At 40.3% G+C, this 26990-nt stretch overlaps 2 protein-coding genes across 8 annotated transcripts; both read right to left on the reverse strand.

Annotated features, from left to right (window-relative positions):
• Positions 1-19: 19 nt before the first annotated feature.
• Positions 20-16334, reverse strand: ZSCAN16 (zinc finger and SCAN domain containing 16). Of its 3 annotated transcripts, XR_003508112.1 has the most exons (6): positions 15542-16334; positions 12744-12950; positions 11519-11988; positions 9901-10039; positions 2440-2563; positions 20-1557 (listed from the first exon to the last, which is right to left on the reverse strand). XR_003508112.1 is itself a non-coding variant. In XM_027524709.1 (5 exons), exons 3-5 carry the CDS (start codon positions 11903-11905, stop codon positions 2550-2552), a joined length of 540 nt encoding a protein of 179 aa, XP_027380510.1. In that variant the 5' UTR covers positions 11906-11988; positions 12744-12950; positions 15542-16334; the 3' UTR covers positions 20-2549. The 3 variants fall into 3 exon arrangements, 2 of the variants coding, with proteins under 2 accessions (XP_027380510.1, XP_027380509.1); XM_027524709.1 differs by having other exon boundaries at positions 20-2563; XM_027524708.1 differs by lacking the exons at positions 20-1557; positions 2440-2563 and adding an exon at positions 5466-6122.
• Positions 16335-16415: 81 nt separating this feature from the next.
• On the reverse strand, positions 16416-25512 carry LOC113881620 (zinc finger protein 239-like). 5 transcript variants are annotated; one of them, XM_027524695.1, is made up of 3 exons: positions 25257-25512; positions 22331-22466; positions 16416-20938 (listed from the first exon to the last, which is right to left on the reverse strand). In XM_027524695.1, exons 1-3 carry the CDS (start codon positions 25293-25295, stop codon positions 19914-19916), a joined length of 1200 nt encoding a protein of 399 aa, XP_027380496.1. In that variant the 5' UTR covers positions 25296-25512; the 3' UTR covers positions 16416-19913. The 5 variants fall into 5 exon arrangements, with proteins under 5 accessions (XP_027380496.1, XP_027380495.1, XP_027380497.1 ...); XM_027524694.1 differs by lacking the exon at positions 25257-25512 and adding an exon at positions 24902-25027; XM_027524696.1 differs by lacking the exon at positions 25257-25512 and adding an exon at positions 24827-24929.
• Positions 25513-26990: the final 1478 nt, after the last annotated feature.

A 26990-nucleotide genomic window follows, 5' to 3' on the forward strand; every position in this document is an offset into this window, starting at 1 on the left:
AGTAAAATTAATATCAAGATTAATATCTGTGGTGACAGAAGATAAAAAAATGTTTATTATGGGTTGGCGTTGTAGTTACATGGTTGCACATATTATAAAAATTCATTGAGTTGCACATCTGATTTGTGGATTTTGCTAATAAAAAGACATTTTAAAAAAGTAAATAAAATTAATAGTACTCTGAGGCTTACGGTGTGATAAACACAAGGCCTCACTCTTCCCTTTTGTTATCAATATCTATTCCCCAGAGGCAACCACTTTAACTCCTTCCGTTTACTTTTTTATTAACCTCCACATTTAAAAATAACATAACACTACCATTTCTTGAATTTTTCAGGTACAGATATATTATCTATTGACTATGAAAAATAAACTTTTAACCCTTTTAAATCACTACTAGAATTAGCCACACCAGGGTTTAGAACATATTTTAAACTTCCTGAGTCACTAGGTCCAACAGCAATGAAAGACCCACCAGAACACAAAAAAATGTTAAGACTCTGGTCACTCATACTTTCCTTGTTTGTATAAGCAGATGACATGTTTCTAATAAGACTCCAAACATTTTCCACACCTAGGGCCTCAAGGTGTTCCTGCATGTTCCATAGTTGCTCTACATTTCAGTTTCAGAAGCATCACTTCATATAGTGTACGGAATAGCATATTCTCAAATATTTTGGTCTCATGACTCCTTTTATATTCTTAAAAACTAGTGAGGACTCCAAAGAGTTTGTTTACATGGGTCATATAAAACAAGATTTTGCTGTGTTGGAAATTAAAGCTGAGGAATTAAAGTTTTTCTTTAAAGTAACAGTAAGGTACCCATTACATGTTAGGTAACATATTTTATGTTACTTTAATATTTTATGAAGTTTATCTGTATTTTCCAAAAAAGTAAAAGGGGTGGAATCATTTGACATTTCTGCAAATCTCTTTAATGTCTGACTTAATAGAAGATGGCTTGATTCTATCTGCTATTTCACTCAGTATCACACTTTTGCTCATACTGACCCTTCTGGTAGAAGTACATTTCCTACTACTCTGCACTTAACTAAACTCTGTCCATTCTTCAAGGTCTGGCTCAGATTTTACTTTAATCAGAAAGCCTTCTCTAGGAATCCAAAAATGAGGTGTGTAAAACAGCGAAAATGAGAGAAGGTACGGAATAGAAGAACATTACTTATTTCAAGTTCATGTTGGAAAGATGACCTACTTCCTTTCCCTCTCAAGAACCCACTTAAATGACGGAGTTCTTGGATCCCTCAGACAGTTCTCCGCTTCCTCCACCCGGGGTCCTAAGCTCCTTCCCTGGCCACCCTCAGTGCTTCTGGATCCGGGAAAGACCGGCCCCTTTCCTCGCGCTCTCACGCGTCCTGGCCACTTCCGGTAGCTAAAGGTTCCAGAGCTCCCGGGGCCGGCTTCTGCGGCCAGGTAAACGGCACTGTGAGCTGGGCCCAGTGCCAGGGGCTGGAAACAGCCGGGAGACGAGGGCTGGCGGGTGAGTGCCCAAGTGAGGGCGACGCGGATGATGTTCTCCGTCGGGTGGGACCGTCCGGGCTGGAATTGGGTTAGGTATTTAAGGAGCAGTTCAGAATTAGGGTAATTGTTAGCATTACGGGAAAACACATACACAACAGCAACAGTTGCTGCAGTGAATTCATGAAGATAAAATACCACTCAACTAGTTTAAGCAGCTTTGAGGGGAAGAAATGCTGAACATGATGCATTTTGATGAACAAAAAGACTTAACAATAGTTAAGAATACTTAAGTATTATTGGCCTAGCCTAATACTAACAGTATTTACTATGTGCAGGTACTGTTCTAAACCCAAGACATTTGGTCCCTTGTGTAATTCCTACTTTTTGAGGTAGACAGCATGTTACCACTGTTTTACAGATGGGGGATATGAGGCACAGAAAATGGATATGCCTAGGTCATATAATTAGAAACAGGAAAAGCAAAGATTCATACCCAGGCAGTCTTCTCTTAACCTCTGCTCTACTGCCTTTCACTGATAACCTGATTTTACCAGTTTAGGAAATGTGCAATCCAGAAGAAAGTTTGTACTGAGACATGTTATTATAGCAGTGTTCTGAATCAGGTTTGTTGACAATTTCTGTCTAGACAAAGAGCTTAACAAAGGGTGCCTTCCACAGAGAGTTTTAAGGAGAAAAGTATACAGATTTTCATTTCACAAATTAATTAGGCCCCTACACAATTTCAGAGTCCTTTTTCCTGTTCCATTTCTCTCTAGATTCTTCTCTGTTCTTATTTTGTTTCTACTAAGTTAAATCATTTGAAATTGCTGATATTTGACTGTACAAAAATGGAATTTCAAATGTTTAACCCAGTATTTAAACATCTTCTTGTGTGAGAATTTAGGGGGTGTATACCATTTTCTTTTAGCAAATTGTTCTGGCTTTATCTCCAAAATATACCTTGAATCTGTTTATTTCTCTTCATGTCCACTTTGGTCAGTGCCACTGCCTTCTCTCATCTGGGTTACTGCAGTAGGCTCTTGACTGGTTTTCTTACTTCTTCTCTTTCCTCACTCTTGGTTCCCTAAAGGGCCAGAAGGGTTTTTTAAAAAGATAAATCAGATCATGTCTTTCCCTTCCAGTGGTGCCCCATGCTTAGAATACATATCCCCTGCTCACCTCTTTAGCCTAACTTTATACCACATTTCTTATAAGCTAGTGCTTTAGACCCAGTGACTTTCTTTCATTTCCTGTAAACACATCAGATTCATTCCTGCCATACAGGCTGTATTAGTTATTCGCTTTTCCTGGCATGGTCTTCTGCAGAACTTCCCAAGGCTGGACATTTATATTTCAGTTAAAATGTCAGCTGTCCGGAAAAGCCTTTTCTGATTACTTGTAGTAGTCAGTCACTCTGTTTCAGTTCATTGTTATATATTCCACATACCATTAATGCTCTTTGATATGTCTTGTCTCCCTTTACTGTAATGTAGGCTTATATAAGTAGGGATCTTATCTTGCTATAGCCCCAATACCTAGAAGAGGGGGTTGGAACACAGCATGCACTAAGCAAATACTTATTAGATTAACGAATAAAAAGAAATAGGTATAGTCTTTGGCACAGCAGAACTTAGCTGTACAGAATTGAGGTGGTTTGGAATACAGTAGTGAATTGGACCTGCCCTGAGAATGAGATCTTGATCAATGTTTTCCAATAAATAGGAATGTAATGTGATCCACCTATGTAATTTTAAGTTTTCTAGTAGCCACATTAAAAATGTTAAAAGACAGATGAAATTAATTTTATTATATTTTATTTAAACCAGTATGTCCAAAATATTATTTTAAAATCTAAATTTAAATGAAAGTTAATACCTTTTTTCATTCTAAGTCTTTGAAAGCCAGTGTTTACACTTATTACACATCTCAATTGTTATTAAATTTTCATTGGAACTACTTGATCTATATTGAGATGGCATAAAATTCAGTGGAAAAAATAGATTCCTATACACAAATTACTCTAAACATACTTAAAGGTTTTCCAATATCTGAATTGAGTATCAGTTTTTAAATTTAAATTAAAGTGAAAAAAAATTTAGTTCCTCAGTTGCATAGCCATCTTTCAAGTGCTAAATAGCCACATGTACGTAGTGGCTAATGTATTGGACAGCACAGATAGTTAAAGGATAAAATGTCTGTTCATTGTTGGGTCAAAAGGGGCAAAGGAGAGGGTAGTATCAGAAGTATGGTAGAGGGAAGAAGGTCTAGAAAAATGCAATTGTAAGCTCTTTATACAGGTCATATTTGAGGACAGATTCCTCTGATGCTCAAAACTAAGTGAGGTATGGCTTCCTAAAGTAGACTACTTTAGCATGTGTGCTGCATAGATTTTAGGTATTCTGGGAATCATTTTGTGGGGTAGAAAAATGGTCTAGCAGTGCTGGTCATATATATTTCTAAATTGAATCTTATATGATGTGGGACAGTCATGGAAATCAGATTATTTTCCTACACAGCAGTGATTCTTCAACTAGGCTGGTGGGGTAGGGGAAAGGTTTTGCCTTTCAGGGAATATTTGCATCTCTTAAGAAGTTTTTGCTTGTCACAAGTTGGGGCTGCTGGTGGCCTCTAGGGGTAGAGGCCAGGCAAACTGCTAAACATCCCATAGTGCAGAGACAAATTCACAAGGAATCGTCTGGGTGAAAATGTCAGTAAAACCAAGGTTGAGAAACTGTGCTCTAGAGGATTTGAGTAAGAAAGACTTAGAGATCTATTCTTTTAGAACCTTAATCTCTCTTGCGATATTACTAAGAGGAGAACAGGTTGTTTTGAAGCATTTCAAAGTTTCTAGTAGGTTTTCACTGTTGATGGACTTTTTGGTTAGACTATAAATAATTTCATGCTCAGGATGAGACTGTGGACTCAATAAAGATAACATAAATAACATGTGCATGTATGACTCAATGACCTTGGGATAAGCTATCTGTTCACCTTTGCATGACTTGTGACATGTGCCCCACTGTTTCAAATATAATTGATGTCAATATTAGAATTGTCACCCTTTTCTCTTCCCCATCACCATCTCTTATCTTTGTTCCTTTCCTTATACCTTTATTCCTTTTTTATCATTCTCTTTTCATTCCATCCCTTTCTGTTCTATCTTGTTTCCTCTCTCTTCACCAATGCCTGTGCATACCTCTGACATCTCCTCCTCCCCAACCGTCAACCATTTCTTCCCTTCATAGCTATTGCTTCCCCATTCAGAATCACCAGTTTAACCACCACCCCCACCTGTGTCTGAAAGAACTGTCCCCATATTCCCTTTAGGTGCCTCTTAACTGTCACTGTCTGTTCTACTAGTTCATGAAAACTACAAGTTCTTGCCTCCCTCCAAAAATGATGGGAGAAGTGATACATGTTTCACAACAATTTGAGAAACTGCCTTCCATGTTTAGGGTTCTTTTAGAAGAGATGCCATCATTCCACGATGGCTTTCTGCTAGAACCCAGTGATTCTGGATTACAGTGTCTAACATATAACATCTTCATTTCCAGAAACTGTGGCTGTGATTGGACTCAGAGCTCTTCTTTCCAAATGGTTGTCTCCTCATCAATTTTTTGTGGGTTTCTACAGACTTACTAGGGCACTGACTAATCCTTCATGGTACTAACAACTTAGATCTCCTTTAATACCATGCCTCCTTTGCCTTATGGCAGCAGTTATCTCAGGTCCCACTGGACTTTCTTTTATTCCCACTATCACTCCAGGCTGTCTCTGCCCTGAAATCTTTCTGTACCTCCCTGACTCTTATCCTTGCCCTCTGGTCAAGATCAGATGTAGACACTGTGGTAACAATCTGGAATCAGCAACAGACTGAAAAAGGGTAGCATGGTCTCAATGCTCCAAACTACTTTTCACGTTAAGACTTTGAGGGTGTACAACTCTAAGACAAATTTAGAAATAAAAGGAAATTTTACTCAGGTAGATTCTTTGGTGCCAGAGAAATTTTTAATGATGATTGAAGCTTTGCCTACATTTAGGATACTCAAGGTCTCCAACGTAGATTTCTCTGATAACTAATTTGGCCTGAGTGGCTAAAGAACTTTTGTTACTTACACCATATTAGTAGAGTTTATTTGCTGTATGAATTCTTTGATGTCTAATAAGGGCTGAACTTACACGGAAGGGCCTCCCACACTCATCACATTCATAGGGTTTTTCACCTGTGTGGATTCTCTGATGCTGAATGAGACCTGTGCGCCCACTGAAATCTTTCCCACATTCTTTACATTTATAGGGTTTCACCCCACTGTGTACTCTATGATGTCCAATGAGATGTGAGCGTTGAATGAAAGATTTTCCACATTCATCACATTTATAGGGCTTTTCTCCAGTGTGTGTTCTCCTGTGTTTACTAAGGTCTGAGCTATGACTGAAACTTTTTCCACAGTCATCACATTTATAGCATCTTCTTTTCCTCTGTTGCCACTTGAAAATGCCCTCACTTTCAAAAGCATCTTTGGATTCAGGATACTGAAGAATATCTTTGTTAAGTCTGTCATTTATCTTCCCAAAGAATTCCATGTCTTTGGATTTATCTTCCTTCTGGGACAACTCTTCAGTGTTAGTCTTGGTTTCATCACCTGTAACAAATGTACAGTATACAAATAGGTCCTATTCTAGGTTTGAGAAGCAAGAAACCCATGGAATAAAGAACATGTAAATATTAAAAATGTTATAAAAATGAAAAATCACATACAATGCACAAATTAGATAAATGGCACCATCAAAACATATATGGGCAATATAGGGAAGAAATTTACAAAGAGGCCACTAAGAATGACATCAGAATTATTATTTGGGAATAAACTAGGAGGAAAAGAAAAAGCAAAAATGTGGACAAGGCAATCACATGCAAACGCAGAGTGGTAAATGGGAACTCCAGATACACCAATGATAATTAAGAAGGATAAACAGATTAGAAAACAAAGAAGGTGAGGGAGGTACTTTGGGAGAAATTTAAGGAGTCTGAAACATAGGTAGTAAGTGGGAGTAAAACCAAGTAAAAGTGATTGGAGAGGGTAATGGGATGAGGGATTTGAGAGGAATGTACTGAGTAGGAACCATCGAGGGAGCAAAGTGTGCATAAATAATAGCTAAAAGCGGAGAGAAAACATGGTCAGGATAAATAGAGGGAGGAAGATAAGCAGGAAGTGACAGTAGATGGTCTGGCATATGTTCTGGGTTGAATCCTTTCTTCTGAAACTGATGTCCTCGCTATCATCTCGTCTTGTCTAAATCCTAGCTTGGTGGTTCTCAAACTTTATTGTGCATCAGAATCATCTGGATGGCTTAACAAAACAGATCGCTGGGCTCCCTACCACCAGGGCTTCTGATCTGATAAGGCTGGAGTGCAGCCCAGGAATTTGCAGTTCTTGGTATGATAGATACTGCTGGTCTAGAGACCACACTTTGAGAGCCACTGACCTACCTATTATTCAAGGTCCATCTCAAATGCTGTCTCCTCCAGGAAGTCTTCCCTAACCTCCTAAATTGGATGTGCTCTTTTCCCTCTTCCTGATCCCATATCCTCAATCCCAAGCTTAGCATGGAACTTGACACACAGCAAGTAGTCAATAAATTTTATAAGTAAGTAGGTGTTTTAATGATTTGGAGGGGGTAATCCTATGTGGTCTAATGTTGGATGTCATCTGTTTGGTTATGCTGAAACCTCCATCTCAACAGGTCTAGGAATCCCAACTGTGCAACAATCATTTAATCACATGGTTTACAGTGGTCCACTCGGCATGACGGGAGAAACAGCAAGAACTACCAGAACATTTCAGTGCCTGGGCTGGGTATGGAAAACACTGGCTCTGGACTGAGTGAACTCCACTTTTCACTGTCATCACAATATCCTCTTGCTACCAAATCTTCCTCAAATTTTACCTTCTTCTTTACAATACATATTTTTAATCAGGCAATAGATTTTTTTTTTTAAGTTTGATTATTTGCTCTAAAATAATATTGTTTTGGAATCTAAATACCATTTTATCTCTGGCTAGAATAAAAGGACTGGATTAGAGCCAGAAGGTCAAGATTTCAGTCCTGGCTCTACTGAAAACTCTTTAAATGTTGGCAGATCATAACCATTTGGTTCCATATCATCTGTGTACCCTCCTCCTTACCTATTGTTTGATTAGATGAGGAAATGTATGATAAAGCATGTGGAAAATTATAATGTGTGGCAGAAGTATTGCTAAGTTAGTAGGTTAATGATCATTAAACAAATCATGGAAATTAGAGATACCACCATACCATTAAGAAAGTGTTTTCAAACATCAACACCTTGGCTCAGTTGCTGCTTTTACATACTGGAGGCACTGACAGTTGGTTTTTGGTGGCTTACTGATGAAGATGAGTTTTTTTTTTTTAAAGAACACAAAGAGTTTGCACCTGTGGTCAGTTACTACCTTCAGAGGAATCTACCAGTCTTTAGGATGAATCTCTCTCCCATGACTTCAAGAAAAGTCTGGAGAAAATCCCTCACCAAGACTTCAAAGAATTACAAAAAAATATATAGGGTTAGCAATTCAAATTATAACCCTCTCCATTATATCTGCAATTAAACAATGTAAAGAAAATTGTATGGAAACTGTCAAATGTGAACTTTACTCATCTCAGGGACCTGCAGTTTACTTGGCCAACTGGAGTTTCAGGGCTCTGTTGATGTATCTTTTCCAATTGCCAGCTAATCCCAGGCTAATATGATATAAGGTGATCCTGTTTCAGAGACAAGATTAGGACTATTTCATTTTTGCATCTTCTGCCAGGGCTATTCTTCCAATTTTATTTTGGTACATCCATGAATTGCCTTATCACTCCAGATGAGCCCAGTCCTGCTGGTCACTGGGATGAGGATATGTCCATAAAAATCATCTGATTACCATATGTACAACTTGGTTGACAGTATAGAGGGAAAGGACAAGGTTAAATGCCGAGTGAAGTGAAACAGGAACAAAGTTAGGGAGACTATCACTTCTACCAGAGAGGCAGTGTTGTGGGTTAATAGCATATCCAAAAAGTTTCCTTTGAAATACCTGACAATGTGTTAGAAAGAACTGCAAGACACTCAGTTCTCCAAGTTCTCTCATATATGAAGATAATTCTGTATTAAATGACCTCACTTATAATTCCAAGTTATGTTTACAGAGGTGAGTTTCATTATCCTAGCCAACAGATAATATTCATAATCTTGCTGATATGGATAGAATGAAAATTTTAAAACAAGATCCTGCATAAAAAGGTCTATTTAATAATAAACTTATTTTAAAAGACACTGGCTTTATTGGGTTATTACTATGATGGTTTTAAAATATTGTTCTGGACTAGTAGGCAGGAGCCCCAGCTCTCCCTGTGACTCCTATGGAAACTTGGAAAAGTCATAGCCACTGTGGGTATATCTGTTCAACTGTAAAATGAGGATTTGGACCAGATATTATATTATTTTAATAAAGTTGAGAGGCATTTCTTCAAATGTATTTCCTGTGATTTCTACAGGGTTTGTGTGTGTGTGTGTGTGTGATAGTTGTTTTGTTCTTCCCTTGTCTGTTTTTTGGTGGGGAGCCTGGTTGGGGGGTATATAGATTAAAAAAGTTGCCAGGGTGGTACTTTAGAAAAAAGTCATATTCACACTGTTCAATGCAGACAAAATGGACTTCCCTAAGAATCCACAGGCCTCACAGGATAGCTAGATTTCATGAGGCATCTTTCAGCTGATTAGAATTAGAAAATGCAATTCATATTTTAACTGCATAGTATTCCCTTGAAATGGAATATTTTGGTAGCAGCACATACGTAAACCTCTACAATTTTAGGTATAGTAAGTGTGTATTTTTCTGGACTTACACTAATGAGAAGCAGAGTGAAACTGTCCAGAAGTATTTGTATAAAAACATAAGGAAAGACCATCTAGAATTTAAAGTTTTGCACAGACAAGCCATTAATCATCATAATAATAACCTGTGTTATACACAATAGAATTTAGCATGTTGACATGTTAATTATTATTGTGTACTATTTTATAAGTGCATGTCCTGTCATCTCCCAAAGGTGAGGAGAGAAACTTATTATATGGCTTCTTACAGAACATAAGTGAAGATTCCATAAAGTTAAGCTTACTAAAGCTTATTAAAATGGTCTGAATCTTTCAGCTTCTACCTCCTGAAACTCCTGCCCATAAGACTCATTAAAAAATAGCACCTAAGTCTAATGATAAGGTCAAGGGAGGAAGGGAGATAAAATCTTCCACAATGAAGTGAAGGACAAGCAGAAAAACTTAAAAAGGAGAAGAAGAAAATGAAGAAGCTCATCTCTAAGGAACCAGCTCTTCCTTCATATATACAAACGCCTGTACATTACCATTCCTTTGCGCCTCCCCAGATTTCTGCTCCTGACAGGTCTTCTTGGGATGAAGCTGGATAGTCAATGACTCATGTGGCCTTCTCAAGGGGGCCAACTTGTCCAAAAGTGCGTCCTGTCTTTCTGAATTGCCTGGAACCTGGGAAAAATGAAGTATGTTTGGTGTGTAAAGTAGATTTTGTGAAAGAACAGAAAGAACTTCAGAGCTAGATCAGAAGAAGCATGTGCCAGGAACCAGGGCCACAGAAAAGAGGACAAATTATCATTTAACTGCAAATGGCAATAATGACTAAAAACGAGACAGAGGCTAATCTACACTTCAGGACACTGGAGAGTAAAATTCAGTGTCTCTAACAGTGATCTGCAGAGGCCCAGAATCATAGTCTTGGGACTTGAGATACCTTAAATATCATTGAACTCAACTTCCACCAAATGGGGGCATTCCTTCTATAACTAGGAGAAGGAAATGGCAACCCACTCCAGTACTCTTGCCTGGAAAATCCCATGGATGGAGGAGCCTGGTTGGCTACAGTCCATGGGGTCGCGAAGAGTCGGACACGACTGAGTGACTTCACTTTCACTTTTCACTCTCATGCATTGGAGAAGGAAATGGAAACCCACTCCAGTGTTCTTGCCTGGAGAATCCCAGGGAGAGAGGAGCCTGGTGGGCTGCTGTCTATGGGGTTGCACAGGATCGGACACGACTGAAGCAACTTAGCAGCAGCAGCAGCTTCTATAACTGTGTGGTCCAGGATGATAGCCACTAGTCAAATGTGGTTACTGAGCACCTGAAATATAGCTAATACAAATTGAGATATGTAAAATACATACAAATTTTGAAAACTGAAAAAAAAGAATGTAAAATACCTCATGTTTAATATTGATTGCATGATTACATATTTTTGGTAAATATATTTCACAAATGTGGCTACTAAAAATTTAAATTACATATATGCTCATATTTAATTACCATATATTAAATGTATATTTAATTATAGGTATTAAATGTGAATGGGTCACAGACAGTGCTGTTCTGCAATATCCTTGTTATCTACTTGAACCCCTCCTCGAAGGGGAGTTTTTTATTACAAGGTAGCCTATTTTATGTATGTGCTGTGCTTAGTCGCTCAGTCATGTCCCACTGTTTGCTACCCCGTGGACTGTAGCCCACCAGGCATCTCTGTCCATGGGGATTCTCCAGGCAAGAATACTGGAGTGGGTTGCCATGCCATCCTCCAGAGAATCTTCCCAACTCAGGGACTGAACCCAGGTCTCTCCTGCATTGCAGGCAGATTCTTTACCATCTGAGCCACCAGGGAAGCATTTTGTGTATAGGTAACCATGAATATTAGAAAATTCTTTGTTTTCCTCTGACACCTATTTGCCTTCCTATAGCTTCTCACTGATCCTAGCCTTCCAAACTGACAGAATTGGCCTAGTGTCTCTTTTTACTCAGTCACACTTTAGTTATTTGACACGGGTAGTGCCAGTCCCTAAGCCTTGTTCTTCCCTAGGGTAACATATTAAAATATTTTCAGGTATTCTTGCATATGCCTTTTGCCTCCGCTGGGTGCATATACCCTGAAAACTCATAGGCAAATGATTACCGCCTTCCCACCTGCTTTCGAGGTTCATCAAGCTCTCTCTCCAGATCCTCCAGCACAATCACCGCCTCCTCTCCAGTCTCTGGATGGTGTGCCTGCACCCATGCTTGCAGGTCCCTGGGGAGAATGCTCAGGAATTGTTCAAGCACCAGCAGGTCTAAAATCTGCTCTTTTGTGTGGCATTCTGGCCTCAGCCACTGGCGGCAAAGGTCCCAGAGCTGGGTAAGAGCTTCACGGGGTCCAGGTGCATCCCGATAGCAGAGCTTCCTGAAGTGCTGCCTGAAGAGTTCCCTTCTGTGAGGACTGGACTTTTGTGAGATGGAGTCCTGTCCCCTGTAATGGTCTTCTGCATTAACTATTAGAAGTCTTTTTTGTTCTTCAAGTTCCAGAAATGTGGTCATTCTGGGCTGTTTTTCAGGAGATTAATCCTCTATCTGGGACTGAGTCAAGGGGAATCTCTCAGAATCTTGTCTCAGAGAAAAACCTATTGCCATAGAGAAATGACAATAACTGCTGTGAACACAAACACTAATAAAAGGAAGCTACCAGAACTGAGTAAACAATCTGTTGCTCAGTCATGTCCGACTCTTTTCAACCCCATGGACTGTAGCCCACCAGGCTCTTCTGTCCATGAGATTCTCCGGGCAAGAATACTGGAGTGGGTTGCCATTCCCTTCTCCAGGGGATCTTCCCTACCAAGGGATTGAACCTGGGTCTCCTGCATTGCAGGCAAATTCTTTACCGTCTGAGCCACCAGAGAAGCCCAAACAGTCTGATATGAGGCTGTAAATAAGAACACTGAAGCAGGAGCATGAATTTGAATCTGGGCTGTTGTGTAATTTAAAGAAAGTTACTAGATCCTCATCTGTAAAAATTCTCAGGTTTCTCATAGGGTTGATGTGTAAATAAGTAGGCAAAGCCCTTGGCCTGGCAGCAAGCATTGAGTAAACGCTGAGTATTTGTTAAGAGGCTTTTTCATTCCACAACCTGAGGTGGACCGGTCCGTAGGATTCAGTGGTTGTGGGGGTACATGCTCCAATTTAGGAAGAGGGTTATAAGAGTACCCTCGCAGAGCAGCTCACAATCAGTGTTCCCCTTTAGCTCCGTCCTCCGGGCATGTAAGCCCTAGTCCTCCCTCGTAGCTGTTTGAAGAGGCAGCCTGGAAGGGGGAGGTGTGGGGAGGGGGTTGCTGCCTACAACTGTGCCCTGTCCCCTCCTCAGGAGCCGGGAGAGACTCACCTCACGCCTGGAGAACAGCTAGCGTTCTTTGGGGCGGCACGAACAAAGACTGACTGACCAATCGACGCTCCGCTGCTTTCAGCCAGGCACTTCCGGGCCGCTCTAGGAAGCCTCGCCTCGGTGGAGCTAGTCAGTTCTAGCTCGCGGAGGACCCCACTTGTGAACATTTGATTTATGGGACTTCAGCGCTGGCTGAAGTTTTCTTTGCTTTAAAAAAAAAAAAAAATTCCCTCTCAAATTTTTTGACTCAATTATTAAACAATATGAATATGTAATGCATTCACAGCGTTCAATATTTATAAAGAATTATGACCTATAGTGGAAACGAATCTGAAAAATAATGTGTGTGTGTGTGTATATATATATATATGTAAATAACTGAATCACTGCTATACACCTAAAATTAATACATTGTAAATTACACACACACACACACACACACACACACACACACACACACACGGCAGCAGTTCTGCAACTTTTTTTTCTTCTACTAATTGATTCTGGATTTTGTACATAAAAGACTTCTTTCATTTTGCTCTTTTTTCTTTTAAAGAAAAATAATCACATAGGGTTCAACTATGCCATAATTTATTAATAATGACCCTGTTGGTGGTTATGTAGGTTGTTTTCTTTTTCAATAAATTACTCTGCACATAACTTCTTGTGTATAAGGGTATATCCATAGTATATATTTCTAGAGCTAAGAATTTACTAGAGCACAGAGTTGGAGCATTTGTATTTTTGTTACTGCCAAATTACTAATCTTGGAACCCACTTGTGATGTTAACCTATACTTGTCAACATAATGTTACAAAATATTTTGATCTTTACTAATATGATGGGTAAGAAAGCTTAGGTGTTTTTTTTCCTTCTTCTCTTTCTTTCACAAATATTGCTTATTCACCTACCACGCCAGGCAATCTTCTGCAAGCTGGAACTTTAGTTTAAAGCAGAACAATGCCTTTGACTTCATGGAATTTATAATTCGGGGGATGGGGGGGGGCGGCAGAAAGGATGGGGAGTGAGGCAGGCAATAAACAAGAAAAATATATTGTTAGGTGGTAGATGTTAGTACTCAGGAGAAAATAAAGAAAATATGGAGTTTGGGATGAGAATGAAGTAGTAATGCAATTCTAATAGGGTGGTCACCAAGGACCTCACCAGTACACTGACTTCTGAGCAAAGACTCAGGAAGATGAGTAAATGAGCCATCAGAGGCAAAGGTGTTTCTGGGAGAGGGTTAGAAAATGCAAAGGCTGAGAGTGAACTGTGTTTGAAATAATCTAAGAACAGGAAGGAGATTTCTGTGTCTGGAGCTGAAGGAACAAAAGGGTGTTGGGAGTAAAGAGAGAGAAATGTGATTGTCGGTGAGTCTAAGGATATTACTTTGTACTCCAAAAGGAGAAGCCATTCAGAATTTCTGAGCAGAGGAGTAGCATGATCAGACTTAGGCATTAAAAAGATTTCTCTGCCTGCTGTCTTAAAGATGAACTTGTAAGTGTGAAACTACTGCTACCTTGGAGTGGGGAAGTGTGGCATAAAGACCCTAAAGACAGAACTGAAAAGTCACGAAGAGAAAGATAAATAGAACTGGTGATGTAAAAATTTAGAATTTTTGAATGGGGGAAAAAAAACCCTAAAATATAAGCTCAGTGTGTGTGTGTGTACACACACACATATATATATAAATATAATATGCCACACATCTCAAAAGACACAGGGCTGATTTTCCTAATAAGCAAAGATCCCTGAAAAAGAAAAGAAAACAAGCCAATAGAAAAATTGGCAAAGGACATAAGTCAGCATTTTTAGAACAGTTTTTGATCGACAACAATGACTGTTAAAACGTATTCAAAATTGATAAAGAATTTACATTAAAACAATGAGATTTCTAAAATCCTGAAGATTATGAAAGACAAAGATTGATAATATTCAATATTGAGAAGTATGTGGAAATAGAGGCACTGTCAGTTGTATATTTTTGGAAGGCAAGAGCTGTTAAAATTAGTATGTCCATACCTCTTGATCCAGCAACTTAGCTTTGAATTATCCATATAAAATAGTTTTACAAACGTTTGAACATCTACACAAACATTTTTTATATTGGAAAACCCAAACATCTAACATTTGGGAATTTTAATTTCTACATGCTCAATCATTTTTAAAAGTAAAAACTACAAGATGCTAAAGGCATATGAGTAAACAAATAAACAGTATATGATCTGATCATTTTTGTAAAATAATCATCTTCAGTGTGTTCTCAATGATTATCACTTGGGATAAACTTACAGAGAACCAGCACTTTTTTTATATACACTATATTTAATTTTTTTTATAAAAGCCTAATACTAGTGTAAACAGAAAAAGATAATTTTTTAAAACCTTATTTTTCACAACTTACAAATAATTTTCCTGTTTGCAATATCTCTTTTCTCTGAAACTCTGTCTGATAAGTTATTCTGTAAAAGAACGTAACTCCTTTAAGATGAAAATCAGATCCAACTTCCCTGTGCTTCTGAAGGGTAAATATAAGTAATCAAGTAAACCTAGGTGGAACATTTAGAAAGGGTGTAAAATGAATTATCAGGTAAGCTTTATAAAATTTAGACAAAGGATAACCCTTGCTTTGCATAATATGTCTCGCATAGCCAATTGAGCAAGTAGAAAACCTAGAAAATGCTTAAGTATTTTTGTTTCCCCTTCAGTGCATGACGGACTATTAGCATGTCTCTCCTTCCTTATTTAATGTTTGTTCTATCAAATTCTTTTACCAGGTTTTCAAACACAAACCTCACCTCAGGCCATGAACTTCCTGAGTAGGTCTGAGTATTCTTCAGATACCCCTGGCTTCAGTCACTCGTCAGCTTCAGAGAATCAACTCACCAGTCCTTTGGAGCACTGGCTGTGGTTGAGTGGTTGAACACCAAAATGAGGCTTCCATCCATTGTCACCGATATCCTGTTAAAATCCTGTCTCTGCTGTTGGCTTAGGTATGTCCTTCCTCTATTGGGATAAAGCCTCTCTGACCTCTTTACCAAGACATAAGCAAACAGTTTCTGTATGACAAGGAGAGCCTTCCCTCTTCCCCCTCTAGTTTATCTCCCAGAAAGACTAACAAACAAAACAAAGCAAAATAAAAACCCAGAGAAAACAATAGTTGACAACTAAAAAAAAATCAGTACTTGGTAGATATATACACTCACTTGCTTTCACTGTTTAAACAGAAACAAAATGAACTAAGAATTCAACTCAAGAAATCAGAAAAAGAACGAGGAAGAAACCCCCAAGGAAAAGGTTAGAGAAGAAATGAAGATAAAAGGAGAAGTAAATGAATTAGAAAATAGAAAAAAGTCATGTTAATAAATAAATCTAAGAGTGAAATCATTGTAAACAAGCCCATAAAAACAACAAACCCATGGTAAATCCAACTGAGAGAAAAATTATCAATGTTTCCTCATCAGATAATATCAGTATCTCCTCATCAAATAATAGCAGGTGAGGAAATAAGTATGCTACTGAAATTTTTAAAAATCTTAATGAAAAACCATTAGTTCCAAAATTCATTCAAGAAATTTATAAATCTAAGTCAATACTAAATAACTGAAAAAAAAAAACCAAACAAACAAAAACACAAACACAAAACTATTAAAGAATCATCTCCAGGAAGGCTCAGATATTCTGTAGCACTTTAATTTTTTAAAAGTTTACATGTATAGATGAATTCTAACTTTTCCATTTGGAATATAAAAGAAATAGAAAGAAAAGGAATCTATTTTCATCACCTATATGCAGTTACTGTTGACATTTTGTTGTCATTTACTTCCAATTTTTGCTATTTTAAATGTTTAAAATAGTTGTGTGATCTTATTCTATAAACATTTTAGTAGGCTGCTTAACTGTAATAAAACTTTTCATTTAAAAAATTATATGTAGACATTGTTTGAGATATAATAGTGCTTATAGAAGAGATGGAAAGTTTACATGAGATATATAATAAGGTGCCTGGTACAGTGTCTGGGACACTGGCGTTCAACAAATGGTGGCTACTATCGTTACAGTTTGTGAAGGGCTTTTCCTTTTCCAGATATTATTTAATTCATAATGGGTATTACTCTCAACATGCTTTTTCCTCCTTAATGGAATAGGCAAGCCTGGAGGCAGTAGGAGTGTTAAGTGGCAAGATCCTGGATATTGTCTGAAAATAGAGTCAAGATAATGATTTGTGGTTGGTTAGGTGAGGGAGAGGGGCTCCCCTGGTGGCTCAGAGCTAAAGAATCAGCCTGCCAATGCAGGAGATGCAGGTTTGACCCCTGAACTGGGATGATCCTCTGGAGAAATGGCAATCCACTCCAGAATTACTGCCTGGAAAAACCCCAGAGACGAGAGCAGCCTGGCAGGTTACAGTCCATGGGGTCCCAAAGAGTTGGATACGACTTAGTGACTGAACAACAATGCATCCCAGAGAGGCCAAGTATTATTATTGGTCTTCAAGAGAATCCTTCTGCTTTGTTGGTTTTGCTAAGAAAGTACAGTCCAGGCTGAGCAGAGTTCAACAAGTTGGGGCTTAGAGTGTGGTAAAGAAAAGAGAAGTGTCTCATGTCTCATATCTCAGAGACCCACACAGGGCCAGGATCCTGAGTGATTCGTAAAGACATTAGTGAATACAGGTTCAGTTCTTTCATATGAGGGATTTGGCCTACATGGCATGGAAATAAAGGATTGATTATTACTCTAAAGTCACTGGGAGATCCATGATCAAAGCAAGTACACCAGCCTCTGCAAATCCTCAATCTCCCCTTCATGTTTCTTTACAGATTGCTTTTTCACTTATGTTTTCATTGCTTCCATTTCCTGTTTGAAATTTTTGTAAAGTCTCTGACCTTTCCTCTTTTCCCGTAACTTCTCTTTGCTGCTTTCCTTCTCTCAGTTTATCCCTGTCTTTTCCTTTAACTGCTTTTTCTTTTCACCCCTCCCCACTTGCCCATTCAGACCTTAACCCACTGCTTTCCCACAGCTGCTTCTATTACTGAATGCTTCACATTTCAACAGTTCTCTTCCCCAAATGATCTCTACTTTTGGACCTGCATTTTTTCAGTTTTTCACTTAAATGTCGATTCTCTTCATATGTGTTTTTGTTTTTCATCTCACCTGATTAACTGGTCTCTAAGAATTTGGTTTGTTGTTTTTGTTGTTCAGTCGCTCAGTTGTGCCTGACTCTGCGACCCCATGGGCTGCAGCACACAAGGCCTCTCTGTCTTTTACCATCTCCTGGAGCTTGCTCAAACTCATGTCCATTGAGTCGGTGAAGACATCCAATCATCTCATCCTGTCATCCCCTTCTCCTCCTGCCTTCAATCTTTCCCAGCATCAGGGTCTTTTCTGAGTCAGCTCTTTGCATCAGGTGGCCAAAATATTGGAGTTTCAGTATCAGTCCTTCCAATGAATATTCAGGGGTGATTTCCTTTAGGATTGACTGGTTTGATCTCCTTGCAGTCCAAGGGACTCTTACAAGAGTCTTCTCCAACACCACAGTTCAAAAGCATCATCAATTCTTCGGCACTCAGCCTTCCTTATGGTCCAACTCGTACATCCATACATGACTACTGGAAAAACCATAGCTTTGACTAGACGGACCTTTGTCAGCAAAGTAATGTCTCTGCTTTTTTATATGCTGTCTAGGTTTGTGATAGCTTTTCTTTAGAAGCTATTATTATTGACTTTCAATAGATTACCTATGCCGCTGCTGCTAAGTTGCTTCAGTTGTGTCCAACTCTGTGCGACTCCATAGACGGCAGCCCACCAGGCCCCGCCGTCCCTGGGATTCTCCAGGCAAGAACGCTGGAGTGGGTTGCCATTTCCTCCTCCAATGCATGAAAGTGAAAAGTGAAAGTGAAGTCGCTCAGTCGTGTTTGACTCTTAGTGACCCCATGGACTGCAGCCTACCAGGCTCCTCCGTCCATGGCAGGAGAAGCATTTTCATTTCCTCTGTCCATTTTCTAGGCAAGAGTACTGGAGTGGGTTGCCATTGCCTTCTCTGAGATTACCTATAAATTCTATCTAAAGAAAAATTTAAAGTGGCTTTCCTCTACCTTCAGGTGCTCAAAAGTTACATTTTAAAATTTATTATTTAATCTAAATCTTCAAACTGTTAGCAGAAAATCTTCAGAGAAATCTTATTTGGGAGGCCAATATATAAAACTAATTAAAGTGAAGCTGTTTTGTTGGTAAGGGACCTAGAGCCCTGAAGCCTCCTTGAGAAACCCTTAAGGCAGTGGTAGGGGTCACACAGGCAAAATGAACAAAGGGAGGTATGTAAGACAGTAGGAAGCTGTGCGGCAGTGGGGACCATGTCTCGCTAGACAATAGTCAGCTTTAGTCAATTGTTCTCACATGGGAATCTGGTGCCTGTGTTGCCACATCATGCATTTTTCTAAGAGAATCTGGAAAGTCAGATTTTATGTAAAATCTCTTTAAGTAGTGGCAATAATTTTATATTACCAAGAGATAATCATACTTTGTGAGAAAAATCCATGCACAGGCTAAATAGAACTCATTGGCCTGTTTGCTCTCTCTGGTTTAAGATGTGAAAGGTCACTGGGAAATTGCAAGATAAATCTTGCTCCACCACCCCTAACCTATCCTACCCATGCAAGTCATAGTTCATTCTAATATCACAAAATGGCTTTTGTAGTACACAATATTTTTAGGGTATATAATTCATAGGCTAATACATTTTATCAAGCTAACCAAAAACTCATTTTTTTTAAAGTGTAGATCAGATATTAATTCTAAATTCATACTTTAGCCAAAAAAAAGGGGAAGAATGGAAAGGGAAGGAGAAAAGAAACAGTAGTAATCTCTAAAATCTCGTTATATGTCTAACAGAACATTTAGATTGCTGGAGCCACTTGCTTCAGAGAAGAAAAGTTTCAGAATAATGAAATGAACCCTTCCAATGTCCTAGTTCATCACATGATGTGCTTAGTGGCAGAACATCAGTGTCTTGTTTGGTAAACCGTCAGGTGCTTGTCTATTGAAGCTTCTATAAGTATTTCCGAGTGACTGCTGAAATTGAATAGTGATCACAGAGTTCCCTACATCTAGCTGTGCTTTTTTGATGTCCCATAGGAATGAGCGTAGATGGAAAATTCTACATAACTCTGGACATTACCAGGGCTTCTCTTCAGTGTGGATTTGCTGATGTACAATGAGGTGTGAGCTCTGCCGGAAAGCTTTTCCACACACATGGCATTCATATGGCTTCTCTCCAGTGTGGATTCTTCGGTGTCCCAGAAGATGCGAGCTATAGCCGAAAGCTTTCCCACACACATCACACTCATAGGGCCTCTCTCCACTGTGCATTCTCTGGTGTCCAACAAGAGCTGAACTATGACTGAAAGCCTTTCCACACTCATCACATTCATATGGTTTCTCCCCACTGTGGCTTCTCTGGTGATGGAAGAGGCCTGAGCTCTGGCTGAAGCTTTTCCCACACTCATTACACTGGTATGGCTTCTCTCCAGTATGAACTCTCTGATGTTGTATCAGATGTGAGCTCAGACAGAAAGCTTTCCCACAGTCGTTGCACTGGTATGGCTTCTCTCCTGTGTGGGTCCTCTGGTGTCGAATAAGGCCCGAGTTGTAATGAAAAGCTTTCCCACAGTCATTACACTGGTATGGTTTCTCTTCTGTGTGGGTCCTCTGGTGTCGAATAAGGCCTGCGCTGTAATGAAAAGCTTTCCCACACTCATTACATTGGAAAGGTTTTTCTCCAGAGTGGATCCTTTGATGCTGAACAAGATGTGCCCTGTAATAAAAGCCTTTCTCACACTCATTACACTGATGTGGTTTTAACTGGCTATGTATTCTCTGATGGTCAGTAAGCTGTGAGCTCTGAATGAAAGTTTTGCCACATACATTACACGAATAGGATCTCTCTCCAGGGTGGATTCTTTTATGTCTAATGAGGCTTGACTTTAGAGTGAATCTTTTCCCACATTCATCACACTTGTATTTCCTCTCATTTGAAGTGTTTCTCTGATATCTTTCCATCCATCCTTTATGTTCTTGGGTTTCTCCACATTCAAAAGCCTCTCCATTGATTTGGTCTGATAACTTTTCTTGGGATTCCGTATCTACAGTAAGTTCCTGCTTTATATCCAGTTCTTCTTTCTTTATTCTTATCATATCACCTGAAGTAAAAAACACGGTATTCAAATGTCACTGAAATATATAGGAAATAAAATGAAACATTTATTAGACATAAACAGCTTCAATATACTAACAAAATGATTTCACAACATTTGAAGAGGAAATTGGGAGATGGCAAAGGAAGATTAGCAGCCACTGGATGGGGAGGGAGTGATTCAAGAAAAGAGTGGAGAAAAATCAGGGAGGATGAAGAGGGATCCAATGAATAATCACTGTAAACAGTAGAAGAAGATCTCAGATAAGAGTGGGTTCATCAGGGAGGCCACAAGTTGGGTAGAGAGGGATGAAAGAGCAGAAACTGTGGCAGTAACAAAACAAGACAGGAAGCCAGCAGTGGCAGGTATCAAGATGAAACCATGAAACAACTTTGTGCACAGTGTGCTGAGGAATAATGGGAAGACCTTTAGGAATATTAAAACATGAGAGATCAGCCAAAGAGAAGTATCACACATCCAAACATGCAGAACAAGGAGATTAGACTTTAGACACACAGGGTAAAAGAGACAGAAATTGCTTTAGCTCCCAGAGACATTATTACTCTTCTTACAAAGAACACTGGAATCTGTCAAACCTGAAACTACACTCTATGGGTTATTTGAGACTGAGATTCTCAAGAAAACAGCACTAACACAGAGAAGGTTCTTTAGCAGACCCTAGCCTCCCATCTGACCTTATCTAAGGAAAGCATGATCCCATAATTCCTTTGCCTGTCTTTACTACAGAAGTTCCTCTGAGTAGAGTCCCAACAACCCCTACTCTTTCAGGGTGAGAGATGTGGCCACTTCCTCAATGATCAATAGTTTCTGAAAAATAGGTGAGAGATTATCCCATTCAAGCCATGTTCTCCCTGCAGTAATCACATTTTTAGGGCCCAGAGTAAAGGGCAGAATTTATAACCATGTAGAAATGATGCAGGGAAAAGTGGTTTGCTTTGTGTGACAAAGGTGCTAAATGGAGGAAAGGACAGCTTGGAGACAGTCACACTGGCCATCTTTCAAACCCACCAATTTCCTTCCCACTTGATTTTGCACATGCTCTTCTGGCCTATAATGCTTTCTACCTCTACTATTCACTTGGTTGATTCCTATTCTACTTTTAGGATTAGTTACTGTGTTATTTTCTTAAAGAGACCTCTGACTTCTCTCCCCATATACAATCTATCACAGCATAGTTATTTGTGTGGTTATTTGTTTAATGCCTCTGTCATCAGATTGTTGTAAGCTCCACGAAAACAGATCATGTCCACTTTGTTTATTACACCCAGTGCTTTGTACAGTGCCTGGAATATAACAGGTACTTAATATACATCTGCTGAATAATGAACAATTCTATGGTCTTCAGGGGAGCTATATGACCTACGTGTCAACACTAACCACAATCCTGTTGGTGTTGAGGGTCCTGAAGCTGGATTTCCATGGTGTGAGGCTGGAGATATGCTGCTTTCTTAGCTGGATCCAGAGGTACCGATGTCTCAGAAAGCACTTCCTGTGTCCAGGCGTGGGTTGAAACCTGAGGATAAGCAAGCTCATTTAGGCAACTGAAGGGCCCAAAGAGTAAATGATCCCCAGAAATCCCAAAAGGGACCAGCCTGGATGCCCACTTCCCAACTCTGTCCCCACTGAGCACAGGGCCCTTTCCTATCTGCTGGCCTGATTAATCTAACTTCCTCTCCAGATTTTCCAGCATAGCAACTGTCTCCTCCCCACTCTCTGGACTGCTTCTGTATCCAGTCCTGCAGTTCCTCAGGCAGTATGGTTGAGCTGTGCCAGCACCACCAAGTCCAACGTCTGCTCCTTGGTGGGTATCTCAGGCCTTAACCACTCATAGCAGAATACCCAGAGCTGGCACAAGACCGCAAAGGGCCAAGGAGTCTCTTGGTAGCAGAACTATGGGAAGCGGTGGTGGAATAACTCCTGGTTGTTTTGGCTGCTCTCTTTTGGGCCAGATCTCTTATTCCCAGCATGCCCTTTTTTATTAGTTACTTCAAAGAGCCCTTACTGACTCTTCAGGAACCTCTAGTAGGAAAACAGTGGCCATTCTTGCTCCAATGGGCCAAGAGGAGGATTGTTGCTACAAGTGTTATCCTTTAGGGCACACTCCTGGGGTTACAGAAACCACAATTAAAATTAAAAAATAGGAAGGCTGATTCAACATTTGAGCTCACACACTAAGTTTAATCTTTCTGTTCTAGAAGAAAAAGGAAGCTCAACCCCAAATTAAAGAGAATTCAATAAAGAAAATGTAAAAAATAAAAGTTTAAGGCAATTCATACCTTTTTCTAAATAGGAGAAGGAATGTTTGTCAAGAAACAGCATTTTTGACAATACTGGGAATATTGTTGGATGCCTTATATCCTCCAAATAACAGCAAAACAATTAGTTGATATGACCAAGCTCAGTTTATTCTTATGAGAGATGGAGAGCACTTTGATAGTCTTGCTAGTACCTCCTAGGGGAGAAGGCAATGCAGAATATTTATGAGGTTTGGGGGGCTTACAGCAGATCTTTCAAGGCAGGATAAGGATTGGGCAAGGATAGTAATACAGTAGTATAGGTGAAGATTTTCAGTTGAAGGTTTTGAAAAGTCTAAATCCTATATATTGAAAGTTGAAGTGTTTGATGTTCACATAAATGGACTGAGGGGCAAGTTGTTAAAACACATAATTATCAGCAACTCTTTTCGGGCAAGTAAAGTTATGTTGATAAAGAAACAGAATAGTGAAGTCACACTTAGGGAAGACAGTTGAATACTAAAATTATGTTAGTGTAGGTAGCAGGCTGTGTGGGTGTAGACGCTTTCAGTTTTTCATGTAATAGACTTAAGCAGGGCCTATGGGTTTAGGGAAATGTGGACTAACACTTGATTAGCGGTGGGCAGTGATTAAGAGCATAGGCTTTGGATTCCAAAAGACCTCGGCTTGAATCCTGTCATGTTTTCTAATATGTGGTAGCTTAACATCTCCAAATTTTTCCCTTCTGTAAAAATACCTTAGAAGCTTTTAAACAATGTTTTATTTTGAAATGTTAAACTTAACTAAAAATTTTTCAAAAAAGGTACACAACGGTCCCTATAACCCTCACTCAGCTTCCCCTAATATTAACATCTTATATAACCACAGCACAATTCCAAAACCAGAAAAATGTTACAATGCGATTAACTAAACAGCAGACCCTATTATATAGCGTCTTTTTGAGAATAAATTAAATTCAGTGCCTGGCACTTGGTAAGACCTCAGTTTAGAGTGCTGGAGTTACCACTGTGACTTGGTCACCCAGCCGCTGGCTCCAGGCATGACGCCTCGAGCTGAGGTGCACTTCTAGGGTTCAGGACACATAACAGAGGACCACGCAAGGAGGCCCTCTAGTGCCTTCTCTGCACCTAGCATCTTTTACTCACTGGGCAGCTTTGGTAAACACCTCCACTTTCCCAGCCGTAGGAGAAAGACTGTTTCAGGAATAACTCAAGATAAAGGATATGGAGCCCGCTTACAAGTGTTGTCTTCTACTAGTTTAAATCTTCGAGCGAATAAGACAATATAGTAAGTTAACCAGCCAGACTACAAACCCCTTTCCAGTTTACCGCACCGGCACATCACGGTGGCCCAGCCTCGGAAAGTGTTGACTGTCTGTGTATCCTTTAAGCCACAAGGACCTGGCTGATCATAAAAGGCTTCCGGGAGTAGGCGGCCGAGTTGGACAAACGGATGGCCCCCATAGAACTCGTGTTAACATCAGTGAGCCAGAAGTCCGAGTCTTACAAACTTTCTGGAGCGCCGGCCGGCAGCGGGGCGAGCTCCTGTGGAGTCTCCGCCGGCACTTCCAGCGCCGGCAGAGCAAGGCAGTGACTCCCCCGACCCGCGCCCGACCGACCTGGGGGTCCCGCCGCGACGTCCGGCTGTCTTCCCGCCAGTCTTATCCCGGCCCAAGGGAGGCGGCCGCACTTACCGATCCTGCACCTCGGAGCCTCAGACCTGCCGCCAGCGGAAGTGCGTCCGCGAACCCTGCCCGGCCGTGCGCCCCCGCTTCCGGCGGCTTCGGAGGAAAGGTCCGAGCCATTTAGTGTGGCCGAGACCCGCGCGAGGTCTGCACATGGGGACACCCATGTCTGTGGCGTTTTGATTCATAACTCTCCTCCTCTTAAAAAGAGGATCTTAACGCCAGCTCCGCGGCTTTGAGTTCCTAGGCCCTGTCCTGTTCGGGGCGGCGGGCGGGGACATTCCCAGGCGTGCTTCCCCTCCGACCACCACTTCTCGGTTCCTATTCACTGACCCGAGTACTCGCGTCCTCCCTGCCAGCCTACCTCTCTCGACAGCATCCGCCACTCCGTCCCGACCTCCATCAACTTGAATATATTTACCAGGCAGACACATCGCTCAACCAGAATGTGTCCGCAGCATTGCCATCAGCACAATCGCTCAGTCTTGACCCGCAAGGAGAGGAAAGGAAAGAAGGATTAAGGCTGATTGATGAATACGGTGTTGTTCGTTCAATTTACAACCCGGAAACAAGCAAAGAGCAAAGTGATCTGCCCAAGTTTGCACAGCCAGGGACAGGATGCGCACCACGCATGCGTGACCCAGACCTGTCTTGGGATCCCTACAACGTGGCCACAGTGAGGGCTGCAAAGCCAGAGACCACTGCTGCTCAAATTAAAATGACAGTTTTCAGGCTTAATGTGTGACATTTAAAAATGAAGCTGTTACAGGGCTCTTTCAGCTGTATGCAATGTAATGTTGCTTAGGAGCTGTTCAGTACTATAATAGGCACCAGGAGTACAGCGAAAGTATATGAAGGAGATGTTCTTGGCCTAAGAAGCTTACAGTCCAACTGGGGACACGGACTAGCTAGTGCTTAGAAACCTCTGATATGGAGTTGGGCAAGTTGTATTGGAATCCTATGTTCTCCGGATTATTAGCTGAACTTTAATAAACCCATTTCTTCTCAAATTAGAGATACTAGTAATTCGCAGGAGTACTGTTGTCAGGTTGGTTTCTTTCTCTGGACGGACTAAAGAGTTCAAAGCAATAGGCAAGTTACAGCTCAGTTCAGCTCAAGCAGATAGATGTTTTATTAGACACAAACTCTCAAAACACAGGAGCAGGTCGCCTCCACATACTCCTTATGTATTAGCTGTTCAGTCATGTCTGACTCTTTGCAACCCCATGGACTGTACCTGCCAGGCTCCTCTGTCTATGGAATTCTCCAGGCAAGAATAATGGAGTGAGTTGCCACTCCCTTCTCCAGGAGATCTCCCAGACCCAAGGATCTAACTCAGGAATCTGCACAGCAGGTAGATTCTCTACCATCTGTGCCATTAGGGAAGTGCATATTCCTTGGCTTCCCCTCTTTTGTATTTCCTGTCTCTTCTTTTGGTTATGCCCTGTGCAAAATAGGACTTGTACCTGCCACCAATCAATGAAAAGGAATGCAAATAGGCATATGCTCAAGGTCAATTGACATTTGCAAGTTATATAACAGTACATCTGTTTTATCTGTCTTCCCATAATTCAGTCTGTTATAATCAGATGTATATATGTGCAGAATATTTATGAACCCTTAATGGGCTGTATATTGTCACCCTGCTTATTTAAATTATATGCAGAGTACATCATGAGAAATGCTGGGCTGGAAGAAGCACAAGCTGGAATCAAGATTGCTGGGAGAAATATCAATAACCTCAGATATGCAGATGACACCACCCTTATGGCAGAAAGTGAAGAAGAACTAAAGAGCCTCTTGATGAAAGTGAAAGTGGAGACTGAAAAAATTGGCTTAAAGCTCAACATTCAGAAAATGAAGATCATGGTATCTGGTCCCATCACTTCATGGCAAATCGATGGGGAAACAGTGGAAACAGTGTCAGACTTTATTTTTGGGGGCTCCAAAATCACTGCAGATGGTGTTTGCACCCATGAAATTAAAAGACGCTTACTCCTTGGAAGGAAAGTTATGACCAATCTAGACGGCATATTAAAAAGCAGAGACATTACTTTGCCAACAAAAGTCCGTCTAGTCAAGGCTATGGTTTTCCCAG

This window comes from Bos indicus x Bos taurus, chromosome 23 (assembly GCF_003369695.1).
Source record: "Bos indicus x Bos taurus breed Angus x Brahman F1 hybrid chromosome 23, Bos_hybrid_MaternalHap_v2.0, whole genome shotgun sequence".
NCBI lineage: Eukaryota > Metazoa > Chordata > Mammalia > Artiodactyla > Bovidae > Bos > Bos indicus x Bos taurus.